This window comes from Alternaria dauci, chromosome 6 (assembly GCF_042100115.1).
Source record: "Alternaria dauci strain A2016 chromosome 6, whole genome shotgun sequence".
In the NCBI taxonomy this organism is placed as follows: Eukaryota; Fungi; Ascomycota; class Dothideomycetes; order Pleosporales; family Pleosporaceae; genus Alternaria; species Alternaria dauci.
Genome location: NC_091277.1, coordinates 2,790,018 through 2,808,488, shown reverse-complemented (window position 1 = coordinate 2,808,488; position 18,471 = coordinate 2,790,018). Strand labels below are relative to the sequence as shown.

General features: G+C 50.2%; 2 protein-coding genes across 2 annotated transcripts; one reads left to right on the top strand and one right to left on the bottom strand.

Moving 5' to 3' along the window:
* Positions 1–7,132: 7,132 nt before the first annotated feature.
* ACET3X_007220 (uncharacterized protein) lies at positions 7,133–8,602 on the top strand (the record flags this gene model as incomplete). The annotated part of the gene is made up of 1 exon (XM_069453436.1): positions 7,133–8,602. One exon carries the CDS (start codon positions 7,133–7,135, stop codon positions 8,600–8,602), a length of 1,470 nt encoding a protein of 489 aa, XP_069305988.1.
* Positions 8,603–9,898: 1,296 nt separating this feature from the next.
* On the bottom strand, positions 9,899–13,246 carry ACET3X_007219 (uncharacterized protein; the record flags this gene model as incomplete). The annotated part of the gene is made up of 5 exons (XM_069453435.1): positions 9,899–9,919; positions 9,969–10,497; positions 10,544–12,052; positions 12,359–12,971; positions 13,021–13,246. The coding sequence occupies 5 exons, from the start codon at positions 13,244–13,246 to the stop codon at positions 9,899–9,901; spliced, it is 2,898 nt and encodes a 965-aa protein (XP_069305987.1).
* Positions 13,247–18,471: the final 5,225 nt, after the last annotated feature.

Sequence of the window (18,471 nt, the reverse complement as noted above, 5' to 3'; positions counted from 1 at the left end):
CCTTGTCTCTCTTCTCCCTCTGCTCGCTTTCTATACACTCGGGTGATCCCCATATCTTTTATCAACTTTCTCTGTTTCGCGCGTACGCAACGTGAGCCCGCGTCAGAGTCTTGTGCGCTGTACCCGCAATGCTCAACAGTGAGCGCTCACGCCAGAACCGGGTGGCTATACTATGCCCTACTCCTGGTCATCGTTCTACTAGGCTCAGTACGGGCGACGAGGCTAAAATTACTGGGAGCTTCCCCTTTCACTTTTCACCGCTCTCCGGCTGTTTCCTCGCGCATGTTGCCACAACACGAACGTTGCGACGCTCGCCGCAACACCACCCACCCACCACGTACCGCAGCATCGTCAACCTGCATACACCTTCTACCACGGGTGACTAGGATGGACGATAACACGCAGTCACCCGCCCATCCACCGGCAGGCGACCCCAGCTCCCTTAGCTACTCGGGGAACCAAACAGAGATCTTCCGCGGCTTCGGCATCGACGACGCCACCAGACAAAAGGAGATAGCCAGGACGATTGACAAGATTCTTGTGGACAACTACCCCGATGCACGCAATCGAGGTGCAGCAAAGCTCAGCGACACTGCCAATGAAGACCTGAACAAGAACCTACACGCCCTGGTCTGGAAGTCCGTACCCGACTTCCGCAACGAACCCAAGGCGTGGAGGACAATGGCGATTAGCAAGTTGATCACACATTCTCTCAATCGCCTGAGGAAGCGTAAAGCGGAAGGCGACCATGCTAAAGCCCCAACCCCCAACCCCTTGACGGCAACCTCTACACTCCAAAAGCGCGAGTTATCGCCAGAATCAACGCACAACTCCAAAGACCACCCACCTAAGCGCTCTCGATCCAGAACCGTTCCTACAGGATTCACGCCTACTCCGAACAACGACAAGCCTGCTAATCCTCCCATGCCAACCGCTTCAAATCTCGACACACAGGTACATATATGCGCCGTAAAGGATGGAGAGATCAGCGAAGTAGTCAGCATGGTCGAATTCAGTGACATATGTTAGGAGGGCATCCCCAACTGGGAAAAACTACGCGACGAAGCTGAGCAATGCTACGAAACTGCGCAAGGCCTAGGACTCGATGGATTCGACTTCAAGGGCCGCTTGTTTATCGCTCCAAGAGCAAATCAGCATATCGGAATTGGAAGCCAAGGTGGATTCAACTTTGCTATGCGAGAAATCCCAGCTGGCACAGCCGTAGTGTTTGTCACGACGGTTAGATTGAACGTAACCGACACGCAAGTTGCCTCCTCCGAGCCCGCCCCGCCAGCAGAGGTGCAAGGTGACCAGCAACAAGATGCCACCCACATGCAAGTTGCCTCCTCCGAGCCCGCCCCGCCAGCAGAGGTGCAAGATGGTCAGCAACAAGATGCCACCCACATGCAAGTTGCCTCCTCCGAGCCCGCCCCGCCAGCAGAGGTGCAAGGTGACCAGCAACAAGATGCCACCCACATGCAAGTTGCCTCCTCCGAGCCCGCCCCGCCAGCAGAGGTGCAAGATGGTCAGCAACAAGATGCCACCCACATGCAAGTTGCCTCCTCCGAGCCCGCCCCGCCAGCAGAGGTGCAAGGTGACCAGCAACAAGATGCCACCCACATGCAAGTTGCCTCCTCCGAAGCCGTCCCACCGGAAAGTAAGGAGCTTACACCCAAGACACTCAAGGAGATACTAGATTTGGCGGCCAACATACATCCATTATCCTGGTCGAGGGAAGAATCCACACCTAGCAACAGCGCACACAAGCAGCATCCTGTAGGTCCGTTCTCGTCATACATGTCCAGGAATAACAGCATCGCCTTCCCCCGCACACTTCAACCCTCGTCGTTCACACCCGTGAATCTGCTACCGCTCGCCAGACCTGCCAAACCACCGTCCAGCGCACCTAAGTCCTTTCTCAAGTTTGTCGAGACCTTCCCTTCTAATAGCTACCACGGTAGCGGACTAGACGACCCAATACATATCAGCGACGATAGTGGTAGCAGCGATTCTAGTGACAGCGAGTCTAGTAACAACATGGACATTCTCGTAGACGATGAAGAGGTGCTAGAAGAATGCATGTTAGACGAAGGCGAACCGGAACAACCCCCATTGAACGAACAAGCTAAGACCCAGGCAAACGCGCATTTCTCGAGCACTATGAAGGTGAAGATGGATGGTATGTCTGCTTTTGCGCACGCGCAAAAGTCGAACATAGACTTGTGGGACTTAGCCGCGCAAACCTTCGGCCTTGCGCTCGACGACCTCAAAGGCGACCAGATCAACCTCGGAACTGGGGTCGGCTTAAACCCAGATTTCCACCCGCTACCCCATCAGTTGGTCGGCGCCAAGGATGGCTTGGATGTCCTCGCCGGCGACCGAGGAGCACTTGTCATCGCCGACGACATGGGCATGGGCAAGACGATCACCGATGTCCTCATATGGTATCTCAATTTTGCTAGATCGTACCAGCGCCTCGGCATCAGCGCGACGCCAGACTTCCCCTACACTGCTCTCAAATCGAACGGAGACGAGATAGAGACGCCGAATCTGTTTGGATGCACCTACTTTGTTGCGAGTGCAGCAGGCCTTGAAACATTGGTACAAGCATGGCGTATGATCATGGGTGGCAGCGCCCACTTGGCTCAAGGATCAGAGTACAAGCCACCGAAGCTGATAGTCTTGCACGGTACGGGCGAAGAGATTGTACAGCGTTATGGCGGTGCGAAGAACAGCATCTACTCTAGCATGACACCAAAAGAGTGGGATGAAGTCAACCGTCGCCCTAACTGGTTGAAATCACGATTGGCCTATGGGGAGTACAACAAGGTGTGGAAGTTGAACAACCCGACTAAGGAATGGGCAAACAGCGTCCCTGAGACATCGGACTTCAGACCTCAAAAGACGAGCGTTAGGTTCTTGATAGTCTCAACTCGCGAGTCTTGGAAGACGAAGATCTTTGGCACGCTTGTCGATACCTCTGCGCCCCCTCAGTACAAGAGGCTAAAACAACAGTTAGAAAAGACCGACAAGAGGCATACTAAGAAGAGGGCGGCGTTGAGAGCACAGCTGAGCCTGTGCGCCAAGACGCATATGGACACTTCACGATTGCCTGCGCTTGATGGTCTCGGCCCTTGGCAGGCTCGTCGCATGCAAATATGGACAGACGACAAAGGTGTGAGGGTCGAGGTGTGGTTGGTCACATTCGTTGGTTGCGCTGCAATAATCATGGTCGACGAGCTGCATACCGCCCCGGGTACAAAAACTCAAACCTACACCCACATCATCGACCCCATTTTGGACTACAGGCCCAATGATCATCGTACTGGTATAGTAGGTCAGACGGGCACAGCTCTCACGAACGGGGTCGACCTGGTGTTAGGATTCGCCGACCACGTGATCCAGCGGTTAGTACAAAAGCAGTCCACCGATCCAGGCGCCAAAGCTTTAGCCAATTTGAAAGGGGTAGATTGTACTGCAGTGTGGAGAAAGCTCCTCAATAGCTACAAGAAGTATCACGACGGGATGCAGCGTTGTAAAACCGAGAAGGAAAAGAACAAAGTACAGTCCGCGCTCGACAAGCAACTCCAGTCCGGCGAGATCAAGGACATGCTGAACAATTTTCGGGACATGGTTCGGTGGTGTTTCATAATGCGCGACACCGACAGTCTGGATCCCTGGCGCAAACCCCTCAACGTTGTCACAGCAAAGCTTACTGTCAACTTCACGTATCTGCAGCACGATGCGTGTTACTTCGCTAACGTGGAACAAGAAGAGTCTCGCGTGCTAGCCGCGGTCAAACAGCATTACGAGAAGGAAGTGGAGGCCTGGGAAGACCAAGGGGGAGAGAGCAGCAAGAAGTCCAAGCCCACCATGCCCCCAGGCGCAGTCGCAGACTCCGAGGCCTACCGCATTGCGCGACATGTCAGCATCTTTCCTAACCTTATGGCCGCAATCAACAATTGGGATGCCGACCAGCTTATCGGAGATCGGATCCTCGACCCTCACCGCAGTCTCAGTAATAACAACGAAAACCTCCGCACAGCTCTTGTGAACAGCGACACAATTCGACACTCATTCATCTGGGACATTGCATTGGAGGCTTGCAAGGGCTCAGCCAAGGTCGCATACATTCACAAGACGTTGGAAGAGCTACGCAACAAGAAGACGACCATTCCCCATCCCCGTCCTCGCGCACACCAAGGAGAAACCCTAGAGTACAGAGCCAAGTACGTCGTACTCGCGAGCTCGACATTGTCACGTGCTCTGATCTACGCTTACATCTGCCAAACGTTTGGAGAGAAACACGTTGTTCATGCCTACAACGCCGTGACACGGGACAAGGAAGTACCCAAGTGGAAGAAGGTCTGGGATGAGGGGGGCGGCAAGGTCGACGATGGCGTCTATATTCTCGTGGGTGCAACGGGCGCGATGTGTCAGTCAATATCGCTTACAGAGGGCAACATCTTGCATGGTCTTGAGCCTCAGAGTAACGCGCATATTGCTGAACAGGCTGCGAAACGCCAACATCGCATTAATACGAGGTTCGCCGAAGTCTTCGTTGAATGGCTGACAACTACTGCCCCTCAAGGATGCCGAGACACCATTGACATGAGGATAGTCAAGAACCTCCAAGCTAAAGGCTATTTTCAGAGCACGATAAAGGCGCAAGACTGAGATACTTTGAAGGAATGACTGCCCGGAAATCGCGGAGACATACTGTAACTTTCTCAAGTAGTCTGTAGTACAAAATCGATCCCATGACTCAATACCGATATAGGCGCACCAGACTAACATAGAGTAACGCTGTACGTATTGCCTACTGCTGCCACTGTAGGAAGCCTAGAAAGTTGCCTCTGTTAGCAATAGCAAGTTACTGCTGTACCTAGGTAACGTTGTGAGTGGAAGCGCTGCTGTCAGCCTGACTTGCGGGCGCGTGGTCTTCCGAGTCAGGCCGAATGCAACCTACCACACTAAATACTACTCCATGCTTCGCAACCGCTTCGCAATGTGCCCTCGCTAGCAACCAACCGTTGCGGCAACTTGCGTCCCAAGCCATATCGCAACCGCTTCGCAACGTGCCCTCGCTAGCAACCAACCGTTGCGGCAACTTGCGTCCCAAGCCATATCGCAACCGCTTCGCAACGTGCCCTCGCTAGCAACCAACCGTTGCGGCAACTTGCGTCCCAAGCCATATCGCAACCGCTTCGCAACGTGCCCTCGCTAGCAACCAACCGTTGCGGCAACTTGCTTCCCAAGCCATATCGTGATCTAATGACATAGTTTTGTACGACGGCTTACGCCGAAAAGTCAGACATGGATGCGATACAGGCTCTAGCTGCAGCCTATAGGGTATATAAGCTCTCGGCGGTACAGCCACCTACTGCACTGAAATACGAGCTAGACCAGGGACAGGACTTCAACAAGAATGCGATTCGGAACACGGTGCTGTGCAACACCAAGGCGTTTGCAGATTCCAATGAAGCGAATCTACCAAAGCGAGAATCGGAGACTGAACAGCAGCATCACGACAGGATTGCACGCCGCATTTCAGGAGAATCAAACTAGGGCGATCGACTCGTTCGTGGAAGATCTGAGGAACCAGTGGCCAAGGCAGAGTCCCAGCGTGCCGTCCAGGACTGAGTATACTGCCTACCTCGACGTTTTCTCTACAGCGACAACCATTAGGAATCAGTTTGTTCATTGGTTCAACAACCGTCTGTTCATGCAGCAGACTTGTCAACAATCAAGCCAGCTTGATCGCTATCAAGCTGGGGCATCAAGCTGGCGTATCAATCAAGCCAAGCTAGAGTAGAGGTATAAATCAATTAAGCCAAGCTACTATAAGCTAGCTTGATTGTTTGGCTTGATTGGCTTGATAGAATTAATACTCTATAAAGAAGGTTAAAGTAAGTAAGTAAGGTCACGTGGTGATAAGATCACGTGGTGATAAGATTATATAAGGATACCCCTACACTATCCCCTTTTAAGCTTCTTGAAAGGGGGATTAATTTTGTTAAGCTAATCAAGCTAAACAAGCCAAGCTTATTAATTTTAACCATCAAGCCAATCAAGCTAAGCTGAGGTAGAGGTACCCACTAATCAAGCTAAGCTGGGGCACCCAGCTTGATTGGCTTGATTGTTGACAACTCTGTCATGCAGTACCTTGGACAGTCCAGAGAGTTGCCCAAAAGGTGTTAGTAGGTGTATGAAGCCATACCGTGGTCTCTGCGTAACTTGCCCTCGCTGGCAACCAACCGTTGCGGCAACTTGCGTCCCAAGCCATATCGCAACCTTGCAGCTGGAACATTCGGACGCTTTAACTACCTTAGGGCTGGCGCTCCAACCTTCTTCACGCTGCACCTCTAAAGGCAAATACTAGTGTTATATTATTTGGAACTGCGCTCTTAGATGTACGAGGCAGAGCGACCCTCCCTATCTAGGACTACCTCTTTGAGATCTTTCGTGTCTTCAACAACTAAACTTTAGTATTCAATATTATATAAGAATAGTACTCTAAAAAGAGAAATAACATGTATTCTACACTCAAGGACGCGACCTCTTCTGGGATTAGGGACCGTACTCTACCTTGTTAGTCGGTGCGACTATATGCCGCACCTTGCCGGCACGCCCTGGCCCCCTGCTTTCCATGCCACGTCTTCTTTTCTCTGCTGTTATTCTTACTACTTTTCTACCCACACACTAATCGCTGGCTTAGAGCGTCAGCCTTGGTTCTAAAATGGATCAGTTACAGCTCGATAGTGACCATTGTCAGGATAAACACAGCGGAAGAGGCTTTCCTGCACAGTGGGACGCTACAGTCGCTAACAACTTAGCATACAGCCCACCTAACCCGTCCTACAGCAGATTTCTTGCGCGTCGTCTCGCAGAACCATGCCGTGTACCAGGCGATGTACGATACGCGGGATGGATCGTTCCAGAAGTAGGCGACGACGAAGCGTGCAAGCCGGTTTTCATAGCCCACTCGACACTAGATGCGATATGGCTGCTGAAAGAGACGCTGGGTGCCAGCACACTTGACGCAGAAAATTGGGGGCGTCTCACAAGCGCTGCTATGGACTTTGCTAGTAGTAAGTCTCTAGAGCCTAGAAACTTAACTACAGCGCGGCTAATGACGCCAACGGAAGGCATCGCGGAGGACCGCATGGCTATAGACTCAGACAAGGACGATAGCATACCGCCATCAGCACAGAGGGCTACAGGCGACCTTGTGCCGTACCGTAAACGTCCAGCCTCCTCATCGCCTATTCGCAGCGAGATCCGTGCCAACAGCTTAAACCGCCTAGCAATACAGGAGGACAGCGCGGACGAATCGACGGCTAGGGCTAGCGAAGTCAACACTATGACAGTACACGCTGGCAAAGACACAGCTAGAGCGGAGGGGGGACACGAGCGCGGAACAAGCGACGAGGACAGCGAAAACCAGAGTGCGACGACGCCTCTATCCGTAAAGAGGTCCGCAACAGTTACAAACAAGAATCGTCTTGCAGAGCTACGGCGTACAAGAAAGCTAGAAAGATCGCGTGTAATAAAGCTCGAGGCGATAGGCTTAAAGGAACCGCCTGAGAAGATGCCTGCGCAGGAACGTATGGCGTACGGCAGCATTGCGCCAGACGATGAGCCGACGATCTCTTGGATCTTCAAGCAAAAAGTCGCGGAAGATGCTGATTTCTATACAGCCTCGCCAACACCCTACTATACTGCCTGCAGCATGCTAGCAAAAGCGCGTGCTTTTGGAAATGCAACCTCGCAGTACAGCGCTGCGCAGTTCCTGCATAATTGGCGGAAACAGGGCACGCCGTTCTTGGTAAAACCAGTAGATCGTTATGTTCTTACCCAGACGCAAATGTCGCAGTCAGTGGATAGTAGCGCAACACTTCATACTGATGCCGACAATGCATTCTGCTTTGCCTGGGACATGTGCACACGGTACGAGACGATGCTTGCAGCTGTAAACATTGGCACTCGCTGGGCTTTCGCTTTGCTAGGGAAGGCGTACGCTCGCAAGGTCGACGAAATCCAGGTCGCTGATCGTCTAGCCAGTAACGACAGAACTCGCAACAGGTACGGGAAGGGCCAGGCACGAACAGAGGCTATCACATATTTGGTCCATCTGGTTTGCCAATCACCATCTAAATCTGACCACGCAGCCTTTCGTTACCGCCTAAAGCGAGCGACACGATGGTTCGACATAGTTCAAGCTCTAGGCTGGGGATCGCTGCTGCTCATACCCCACGAAGAGGTCTCAAACCATTGGCTCGAGCGTGTGCTGCGGAAGAACCAGCGCGATGTTTTTCTTGAGCTAGTGAAGCGCGAACGGCCGGAAATTTGCACGGCAAGCAGGGCCCTCGAAGCCTGGCTAGGGCCGGATGGAATTACTGGTGCGCCGATTGCTGGAAAGGAGAGGCTTAGCATTGAAGCGAATGCGCTAGCTACGGCGGTGGGGTTAACAGAGATTCCAGACAGCGAAGCCGAAGATGACACTGATTCTGACGCATCGGAAAGTATCCCGGCATCGCCGGCGCCATTGCGACAGATGTCGGTACTTGAATTATTCTGTCCTGTAAGCCCTATAGGTTGAACAATAAACCGGGTTACCTGACGACCCTGAACTATGCGCTGCGGAAAAAGAGTGATGGGCTCGAAGAGCACAATGCTGAGCTTCTAGCGACACTCTACGGAAGTAGTGAGGTAGACGAGAGTTGCTAGTCATAGCGGTGCTTATTAGCAGGTGGGGTGTATGCGTCCGTGTTGCGGAAGCTTGCCAATTTAGTGTTAGGCTAGGTCTGTCGTCTAAGTCACCGGCTGTACCGTGGCTCTCGACGATTACAGCCTGCTAGGAAGCTGCTGTCGTATTGCGATACAGATAAGTCAACAACACCGCAGGCTACAAATCTACAAATAACTACAAAGAAGAGCGAAACACATAGCGGCTTCCTCTCTTTTCCTTAAAGGTTGCCGCGCAAGGTGCTATTACCTTTGCCTGCGGAGAATAGTAACAGGATGCCTCTACACTGTGCTACTTCAGCCACTAATGCAATGTAGACTTCGCAGGCTCTATTCTCTAGTGCCTGCGTCTTTTTACTATTACGTTAATTATGTAAATAGTAGAGAAGAGACACAGTTAAGATTAAGAAACGGATTACATGCGACAACGATAGTACGGTTAATATTGGGGTTGGTGTTTTTCTGAATTTACAGTTAATACGAAATATTTTAAAAAATCATAACACTACGTAACGTGTATTAATCTCTTCAAAAGCTGTATAGGATAGAAGATGTATATAGTATATACGTGTTTTATAGGAGAGAAGATGTAAAATTATAGTGGAAGCTATAATAGCTTACTCTACACTGGGGACTCCTGTATAATAGTATGACATCGGTCAACCCATGCATAATCAGAACTACCAAACACGCATTGAATAAAACCTTTAGCATCGCTCCGTAGTCGCATTAACTCTGTACGTCTCTTCTCAAGAACGGAATCATAGTTGATCGCTATGTCGCTGTTCCTTGGGGAGTCTCGACGCCCACTAGTAACCCGAATCCATTGCAGTTGTCGAAGGAAGCGGTTGTTGCAACCTTTGTGCTCTACCCCAGATAGTACTATGTTAGCAATGCTTCTTACTTGGGAAAAGGGCCTCTCTTAGGGAAGTCTTACCAATCTTCTTCGTCATCTCCCGTACCGAAAGCACCCAACCATCGTCTTCCTCCGACGGGAAGTAATCTGGTCGAAGAGACCAGAGCATTCTTGTTACCAAGGCGGCCGCAAACATTTCAGAGTTCTTGGTTGGTCCTTTGGAAAACTCAGTCGCATTCACCGCTACAGTAGGGGTAGCTGAAGAGGATGCAAGGGTTAACACCAACATGAGCATTAGATCGCATTTTGGCTGACCTAAGCACTCGATGAGGCACTGACGTGCTCTGTGGTAGTGTTCACGAACCTTCTGATTCATGCCGGACTTTGAGAACTGGCCGTCCAACTGCTGAAAACCTTTTTCAACTAGCGGCGGGATGGCGTTAAAAGGGATTTGGCAACCAAAGTCGATAGTACTCTTTGTTTGCGAGCGCCGCTTTGCTTGGTGTACTGCCTCAATCGCTGCCCGCTTGAGGCTGCCCGGTCTCGCCGCTATAGCGGATGGGGCCGGAACGTTACCGACTAGCCGCGTCATTCTCCGGTAGCTCAATCGGCCATGGTATGAACCAGGCACACAGTCAATGCGGCACGCCGCTAGAGCTGACATTATGGCGCTGATCCAGTATTCCTCCTTCATCGCCTTGGCCCTGGCGTGTTGCACGGCAGCGCGTAACACAGTGAACCAGCTCGCGTTCTTTGAAAAGAGGTAGCTACTAGATTGGCCATGGCTGTTAACACACTCCCAGTAGAGCTCTTGCGCAAAGTCGCGTCGCGTCTGGCTTCTCAAACCCGAAGTCGCTTCTGGATAAAAGACAGGAAAGATCGACTCGTACTCCCTGTACTGTGTTAGCGGCTGATATTTGAAACGCTAATTGCACGAACCCTGCAGAGAAGGGGTGCTCGCTTTCAGCCCAACGCGTCACCTGCTCTTGCGCCTCCTGTCGTGCCTGCAGTGTTGTTAGGCTTACGCTTTGAGCATTGCCCCGTCCGCCCTTGTTCAGAGCGCGATAGAATTGGTGTGTTACGAAAGCGATTGTCTGCGGCTTCCACATCTCTTCGAGCACCTCTACTAGGAACTCTTCTGCGCCACGAGGCCCTTTACCTGTGAGCCCACCAAGCTCACGGAACCATACCTCGCTGTGACAATAAGCGGCAACCTGGGGCCCATAGTGGTGGCGAATGGAAGCAACGTGCATCATAATAGGTCGTCCATTGTCCATGCGCGGCCAACGCACTAGGTTAGCATGGCCACTGCCTTGCAGATTGAGCATGTTGGGGTCGATAAACGGCCACCCACCCTGCTCAATGCTTTCTATGGTGCAGAGAGGCCCGAGCACTGAGCCCACTAAAGACCGGGGGAACCCAGTAAAGCAGTAGCTGCCAAGGCGATCGAATGCGGCCACACCTTCCGCTAGGGCAAAAGGCAGCCCTTTAGAGCCAGCAGCCTTGAAGCGACGATAAAACTCGTCTGATGCGTGCGCGAACAGACTAGCAAAGGAGGAGAGAACCTTTGGAAAGATGCGTTCTTTGAACGCGAAGAGGACATCAATGTAGGTAGGTTGTTCCAGCGAGAAGTACCGGATTAGCTGGAGGATAGGTTGAAGCACTGTCGCAAAATTCCGTTGACCGTCAGCTAACTGCGACACCTGCACAGACAGAACTTGCTCCATCCTAAACGCGTACAGTTCTTCCTTTATAGCGGCTTTAATCCGCTGTTGCTCGCGAGCGAACGGTTGGGAAGACGTAGGGTTATCAGGAGTCTGTTCGCCTCGCAATTTCCGCAGTAAACGCTGCCGCTTCGCCGCTACCCGAGGGTTTAGGTTGCCATCCTGATCTGGCAGCGTCAGGGCAGCCGTGGCAATGCCCTTGGTAGCAAGTAAGTTGCCGGGGCTATGGCGTATAGTTCGCTTAATGTTGGAGTACGCCTGAAAATAACCACTAGTCAACACGCTCGCACCGTTGTTCTGATAGCTCATGTTGTCCTCCATTACAGCGAGCACGTTGTCGCGTAGGAATGCTGGGGGCTGCGCGGAGGAGAAGTTGCCGTACGATGGATGGAAGGCAAGAGGGTAGAAGGTAAAGTCGCGCGGGTGTTGGTATTGGCGAACAACGTTGTTGCGATTGGCAAGGAGGCAGCGCGCAGGTGCGAGAATGACACCGACGTCATTAGAGGCGTTAGGGAGGTTGGAAGATGCTATTAAGTGGATGTCGACCGCTAGCGCGTAGGAGACCGTCTCAATGCTCTCCAGTCTATACTTGTCCTCTAGTGCGCGTAGAAGATCCTGTGTGTAGTTATCAAACGGCTGTTGATGGTCGTGCGGCGGGGGAATTGGATCGCCTGTTTGTGTACCGCTCTGTGGGGGCGTAGCCCCCTCTGCGCCGCCTTCGGACCTAGCCGCCGCGTCTTCAGAGTTAGATAAATCATTCTGAGAGTTTGGTAAATCATTCCCAGAGTTTGACAAATCATTCCCAGAATCAGACGTCTCGCTATCAGAGTCAGACGTCTCGTCATCAGAGTCAGACGTCTCGTCATCAGAGTCAGACGTCTCGTCATCAGGGCGCAACCGGGTTTCCTTAGGCAGACTATTGAGTTGCTCAGTAGACAACTCAATTGGAAGGTTCTGCCCGTAGTCATACGCATGGAACGCTGGCAGGTTCTCAGTCTAGAACGGATCCTGCGTGTTCTTGCGCACGTACTCTGGCCACCCTTCCATGAACTGCTCCTGGAACGTTTCCCACTTGACGATTGAGATCGATTGCGACTGGGGTCCATCCAATTTCCAAGAAGCCTCAACACCCTCTCCAAGTAATACGCCTGTAAGGAAGACTTTCTTAATGTACGACGTAAGGAACAGGGCATGGGAGGGTTTGAGAGCGCTGTGCTCAGACGCCTTCTCGCGGCGTTTGCGACGTTCGCTGCCTGACAGAAGAGGGTCTACTGTGCTATCGACAGGGTGCATAACAATAAACCAAGATTCGCGCGTTCCACCCTTTGCAAGACGGAAGGTACGATGCTCCATATCAAACGACAGTCCGTGGCTGTGTTTAGCGCTGTATGGAGCTCGCCAGTGTTTAAAGCTGATTGTTACGTGGTCGAAGAACGTAGAGAACTTCACAATGGGTTGGAGCGGCCGGCCGATGATAATGATAAGGTCGAGGTGGAACTCAGGGATAAATTTGTCCTCAGGCTTGGCTGGTCGGGACCCAACGCGCCTCGATCCGTAGTCTATCGTGTATCGCTTCTGCAGCATTCCAATAGCCTTACTGCCGTTAAATTCGGGGCTGTCTATCATCTTGATAAATCCCTTCACTACTACGTAGTTACTATATGCGTACAAGTAGGATGCTCTTAAACTCACCAGGTAGTCGGTGGTCACCTCCGCTGTGGTCAATAGCCCAGGTAAGTTGATTATTCGCTATTGCGTCTTCGTCCCCAAGGCTGCTCTCGTGGTATTCTTCTCCATCATGCTCGTCAGGTTCTCTATCGTGCTCATCAGGTTGCACATCTTGGTACAGGCCGTCCTCCTCTCCAGCACTGCTGTTATCGTAATCGCTATCGTTTTGTTGTGCAAGATCTAAAGACATGATGATAAGAACAGTATTATATAAAATAGTACGTTGGCTAAGGGCTGAGGATCTTGTAGGGTAGATCGATAGATGATGATCGAGAATCACAATATCCAGTGCAGAGGAAAGAGGAGAGGAACAGTGTCTATTGGGTTAGGGCTAGGGTCAGATACGGATTACTTCCTCCAAGCCCCTCGTTGTTTCTGTCGAGTCTTTTCGCTTGGAGAAGCACTGCCCTCTACAGCTACCTGGTCGCCAAGGGTGTGTTTCTTACGGTGTTTCTTTCGGGTCTTTTCGCTTAGAGAAGCACTGCCCTTTACAGCTACCTGGTCGCTAAGGGTGCGTTTCTGACGGTGTTTCTCTCGGGCTGCAGCAAGGTCGCTTAGACTCAAGTCCTCAATCCCCCTGTTTTGAACTTTGGTCTGCTGGGATGCCTTGGGTATGCGCGGCTCAGTTGAGGGGTGAGAAATTAGCTCTGGGGTAAGCTGGTCCGAACTCGACCGTGCTGAAACGCTACGTGCCGCTTCAGAGACTGTCAGATTGAGCTCTCTCTCTCTGCTAGACTCGGCGTTAGAGTGCCTTGCGGGCAGCGGAACCTCTTGACTTGTATTATCAGAGTCTTCTAGAGTGTGTCTAGACATCCATTCAGTGATTGCGACCTGAATTGTCTCTAGCAAGTCGTTTGCTGCCCTAGTAGACTGGAGCGCAGGTTCGTTGACGACTTCAGGGACCTGACAGATAGCATCACACGCGATTTGTGCGATTGTAGGCGTTCGCGCTATGTAGGTATCGCTTTGAATTAGGCACGCCAAGTGCTTGTTGTGCAAGGTTGGCCCTGTGAAACTGGTCACAATTGACAGCAGTTCTCTCCACACCTTATGCTGGAAGCGTGCGCCGTAGTTCTTGATCTCTGCACTTGGGTACTCGTCAATATAGCGGTCTAGTATAGAGCTTGTGAATGCTTCCGCATTTTGCTGTACGTGTTGCAGTACTTCTTGTTGGAGGTCAAGAGATTTTTGATCAGCCTGGCCGGCATGCCTGCTCTGCAGCACGGGCACTAGATACTTCCGCAGTGCGGGTTTGTTGTTGTCGCTGTCAGACACCTTGGCGGATCCGCTGTTTACCCATTGGCTGACGTGGGTCATAATACTCCTCATAAGCTTCCCCTCTTTCTTCGGGGTTTTTAAGAGAGCGAGGATGTTTGTGTACGTGTGTGTGGGCTTTGAAAGTACAGTGGAGTATAGCGCATGGTAGGCCTCATTGCTTAGAGTTGGGAAGAAGCCCTGCCGGCGCGTATGGGAAGGGCCAGGATCCTTGTCTAACTCCTCGCCAGGGTAGAACAGGTCTTGTACGTCATGGGGACTTCGTGCCTGGGGCAGGCTAGCTAGCGTGTTCCAGTCTGCTAAACTGGCGTCAACCCCATACTGCTTTCGAATAGATGTAGAGATGCGAAGTACGTTCTCAAACGCAGCGAACCAATGCTAGACAGTAGATTAGCAAGACAGGTCAGAGTATTTCGGCGGCGGGTTACACATACGTCATCTATCCGACAACTAGCCATCCACTCAAAAGTGGAGAGATTAAACGTTGCCTGCCCAATTGCGGTAGAACACCAACGCGTAAGCAGGGGCTGCCAGTTTTGATTTCTCCACAGGGTAACTAGCCGCCGTATTGGGAACTTGACGCGGCTACTAAGCTGAAGATGCTCTCTCATCTCTTTCTCAACTGACTTGCTTGAGCCTTGAAAGAGATTGGCGTTTGTGCAGAACAGGCTGGTTAACTCGGACCATATCTGGCCATGATTGTCAGGGAGCGTAATATCGGCCCGATTCGCCCGAAGTTTAACACGAGTGTCTGGTGGTAGCGTGTCTAAAAAGGTTAGGGGCTGTTGTTCACAGTACGCGCGTTAAGGGGCACCCGCCTTTATCGTAGATGCGGCACACCCACCACCTCTCCTCTTCTCCTAACTGCCGAAGGCGAAGATACTCTTTGAATGCCTCTACACGATGGTGACCCGTAATAAGTTCCGCTGTCCCTCCAGTCACGCTTTTCCAGCTCTTGAACGACGGCCATTCCAATCCTTCCTTATCCGCAAACGTGGCAGAAGTAACTGTGCTCTGAGCTGGCAATTCCACCTTCAGATGATGAAGCATCTGCTCTACGTGTTCCTTAGAACAGGCAATCTGCAGTTGGTGGCTAGGGTCTCGTCGAAGAATACCAGTTTCGTTAAAGATCTCGCAGAGGCGGCGCTGGTGTGCTGTGTCAATAGACCTATTGACACCAAAACTCCATTCTGCGCTAAGCGCATCGATTGGAAACTTCGCTATAGCGAGTAGGTATGGCGCAGCTTGTTCGTGGATAGGAGTTGTCTCTTCAATCTCTGGATCATTCGTACGCTGCCGTTTGCTGTTTTTGGTTAAAACGTTTGCTAGAGGGCGCTTCATTGCAACGTTGTTAGAAAGAACACAGAAACTAAGGTAAGTGGAAAAGAGATAAGAGAAGGTAAGAAAGCAATAGAGAGGTACTACACAAGGTATAAGTAGGCGAGAAGCCGTCTATTCTTGCATAGGCCGCTGTAAGTCTAGCGGTGAGTGTTAGTCACTCTCGCCCCCAAGGGCAGCACCTTACGGCAATCCGCGGCTACTATCTCGCCCCTGGGGGCAGCACTCTACGCCTACTATCTCGCCCCCGGGGGCAGCACTCTACGGCTACTATCTCGCCCCCGGGGGCAGCACTCTACGGCTACTATCTCGCCCCCGGGGGCAGCACTCTACGGCTACTATCTCGCCCCTGGGGGCAGCACTCTACGGCTACTATCTCGCCCCCGGGGGTAGCACTCTACGGCTACTATCTCGCCCCCGGGGGCAGCACTCTATGCCTACTATCTCGCCCCGGGGGCAGCACTCTACGCCTACTATCTCGCCCCTGGGGGCAGCAACTTACAGCACTCTACATCTACTATCTAGATACTACTATACGCACCATCTACGAAGAGTAGACAGGCGGAGGTGCAATTTCACTCATTAGATCTACAGACACAGCATTTCACCAAGCATAACGACAGTAACATTAGCGCTACGTGTACGCCTACTATCTCGCCCCTAGGGGCAGCAACTTACAGCAACTTGCCGCAACCCGCGCCTACTATCTCGCCCCTGGGGGCAGCACTCTACGCCTACTATCTCGCCCCTGGGGGCAGCACTCTACGGCTACTATCTCGCCCCCGGGGGTAGTAACTTACAGCAACTTGCCGCAACCCGCGCCTACTATCTCGCCCCTGGGGGCAGCACTCTACGGCTACTATCTCGCCCCCGGGGGCAGCACTCTACGGCTACTATCTCGCCCCCGGGGGCAGCACTCTACGCCTACTATCTCGCCCCCAGGGGCAGCACTCTACGGCTACTATCTCGCCCCTGGGGGCAGCACTCTACGGCTACTATCTCGCCCCCGGGGGCAGCACTCTACGGCTACTATCTTGCCCCTGGGGGCAGCACTCTACGCCTACTATCTCGCCCCCGGGGGTAGCAACTTGCAGTAACTTGCAGCAACCCGCGCCTACTATCTCGCCCCTAGGGGCAGCACTCTACGCCTACTATCTCGCCCCTAAGGGTAGTACTCTATAGATACTATCTTACCCCTAGGGGTAGACCCCTATAGCTACTATCCTACCTCTAACCCTATACTAGTAGTACTGTTTACCTCTATAGTATTAGGTATCTTCTTAAATATAGCGTTATATAGTTCTTTATAACTATCTTCGCGTAAGTTAGATCTCCTACTTAAAGTATCCGCAGCTCTATTAAGCGTTCCTATATAGTAAGTTATCTTAAAGTTAAACTAAGCTAGTATCTTAGCCTATTAGACTTATTATTAGTTAAGTTTCTTTATTATTATAAAACCTACTAAGTTCTAGTAATTAGTAAAAACCTTAATCTAGTATAGTAGTCTTAGTAAATAGACTTCCTACTATTTAAAGGAATTAACTACTCCTAGTAGCTCCTTATTATAAATATCGTAATTAAGTTCTACTCTAGAGAACTTCCTTAAGTAGTAGAACACTAGTCTCTACTTCTTATCTAGGTACTACTATAATAATATAGCTCTAAGTGTATAATCTAACGCGTTAGTCTTAACTTACGTCTCTTATTTTAGGTTATATATCTCTAGTACTAGTACTTTAAGGAATATCTACTTAATTTAATTAAAAGCTTCCTAATATTCTTTATTCTATTTAAAACTAATTTCCTTCTTTATAATCTTAGAGAGGGGTGTTATAATCTTTAAGTAATCCTTAATAAACTTCTAGTAGTAGTTAGTAAATCCTAGGAAGGATTATATATCCTTAACTATTTTAGGCGTTAGCTACTCCTATATAGCTACTATCTTCTTTAGGTTTATCTTTACTCCCTCTATAGATATTATAAAGCCTAGGTATTCTATTTCCTTTATATAGAATTCGCACTTCCCTAGCTATAGGTATAGCTTATATTCCTTAAGCTTCCTTAGCACTTTCTTTATATACTCTATATATTCTTCTAGCGTCCCGCTAGTGTAAACTAACATATTATTAATATACGCTATAATAAAGATCCTAAGGTATTTATAGAGCGCGTTATTAATAACTAATTAAAACGTTACTAGGGCATTCGTTAACCTAAAAGGTATTACTATATACTTAAATAGTCTATATTTTATCTTAAACGCTATTATCTATTTATATCCTTCCTTAATCCTAATTTAGTAAAATCCTTCCTAAACGTCGAACTTTATAAACTACTTAACTCCCTAGAGTTAATCTATAAGCTTAGTTATTAGTAGTAAGGGATATTAGTTCTTCTAAGTAACGCTATTTAACCTATAGAAGTTAATATATAGTCACTACTTCCTATTAGGCTTCTTTATAAATAAGATAGGTAAGGCTATTAGGCCTAATCCTAGTTAGATAAATCCCTTCTTTAGATTCTTCTAGATATACTCCCTTAGCTTAGCGTTATGCTTAGGTAATATAGGATATATTAGTCCTAGGCTTAGCTTTACCCCTTTATCTAGGATAATCTTATAATCCTAATCCTAATAGTTTACTAAATCTATAGCTTTATTTTCCTTAAAGAGTTCTCTAAACTTATTAGTTTAATACTCTCTTAGTATCTCTAGTAGTAAGGGTCCTTCCTTTATAGTTATAACTTATCTTATCTATATAACTCTTACTCTTTAAGGGTCCTTCTTATAGATTCTTATAATCT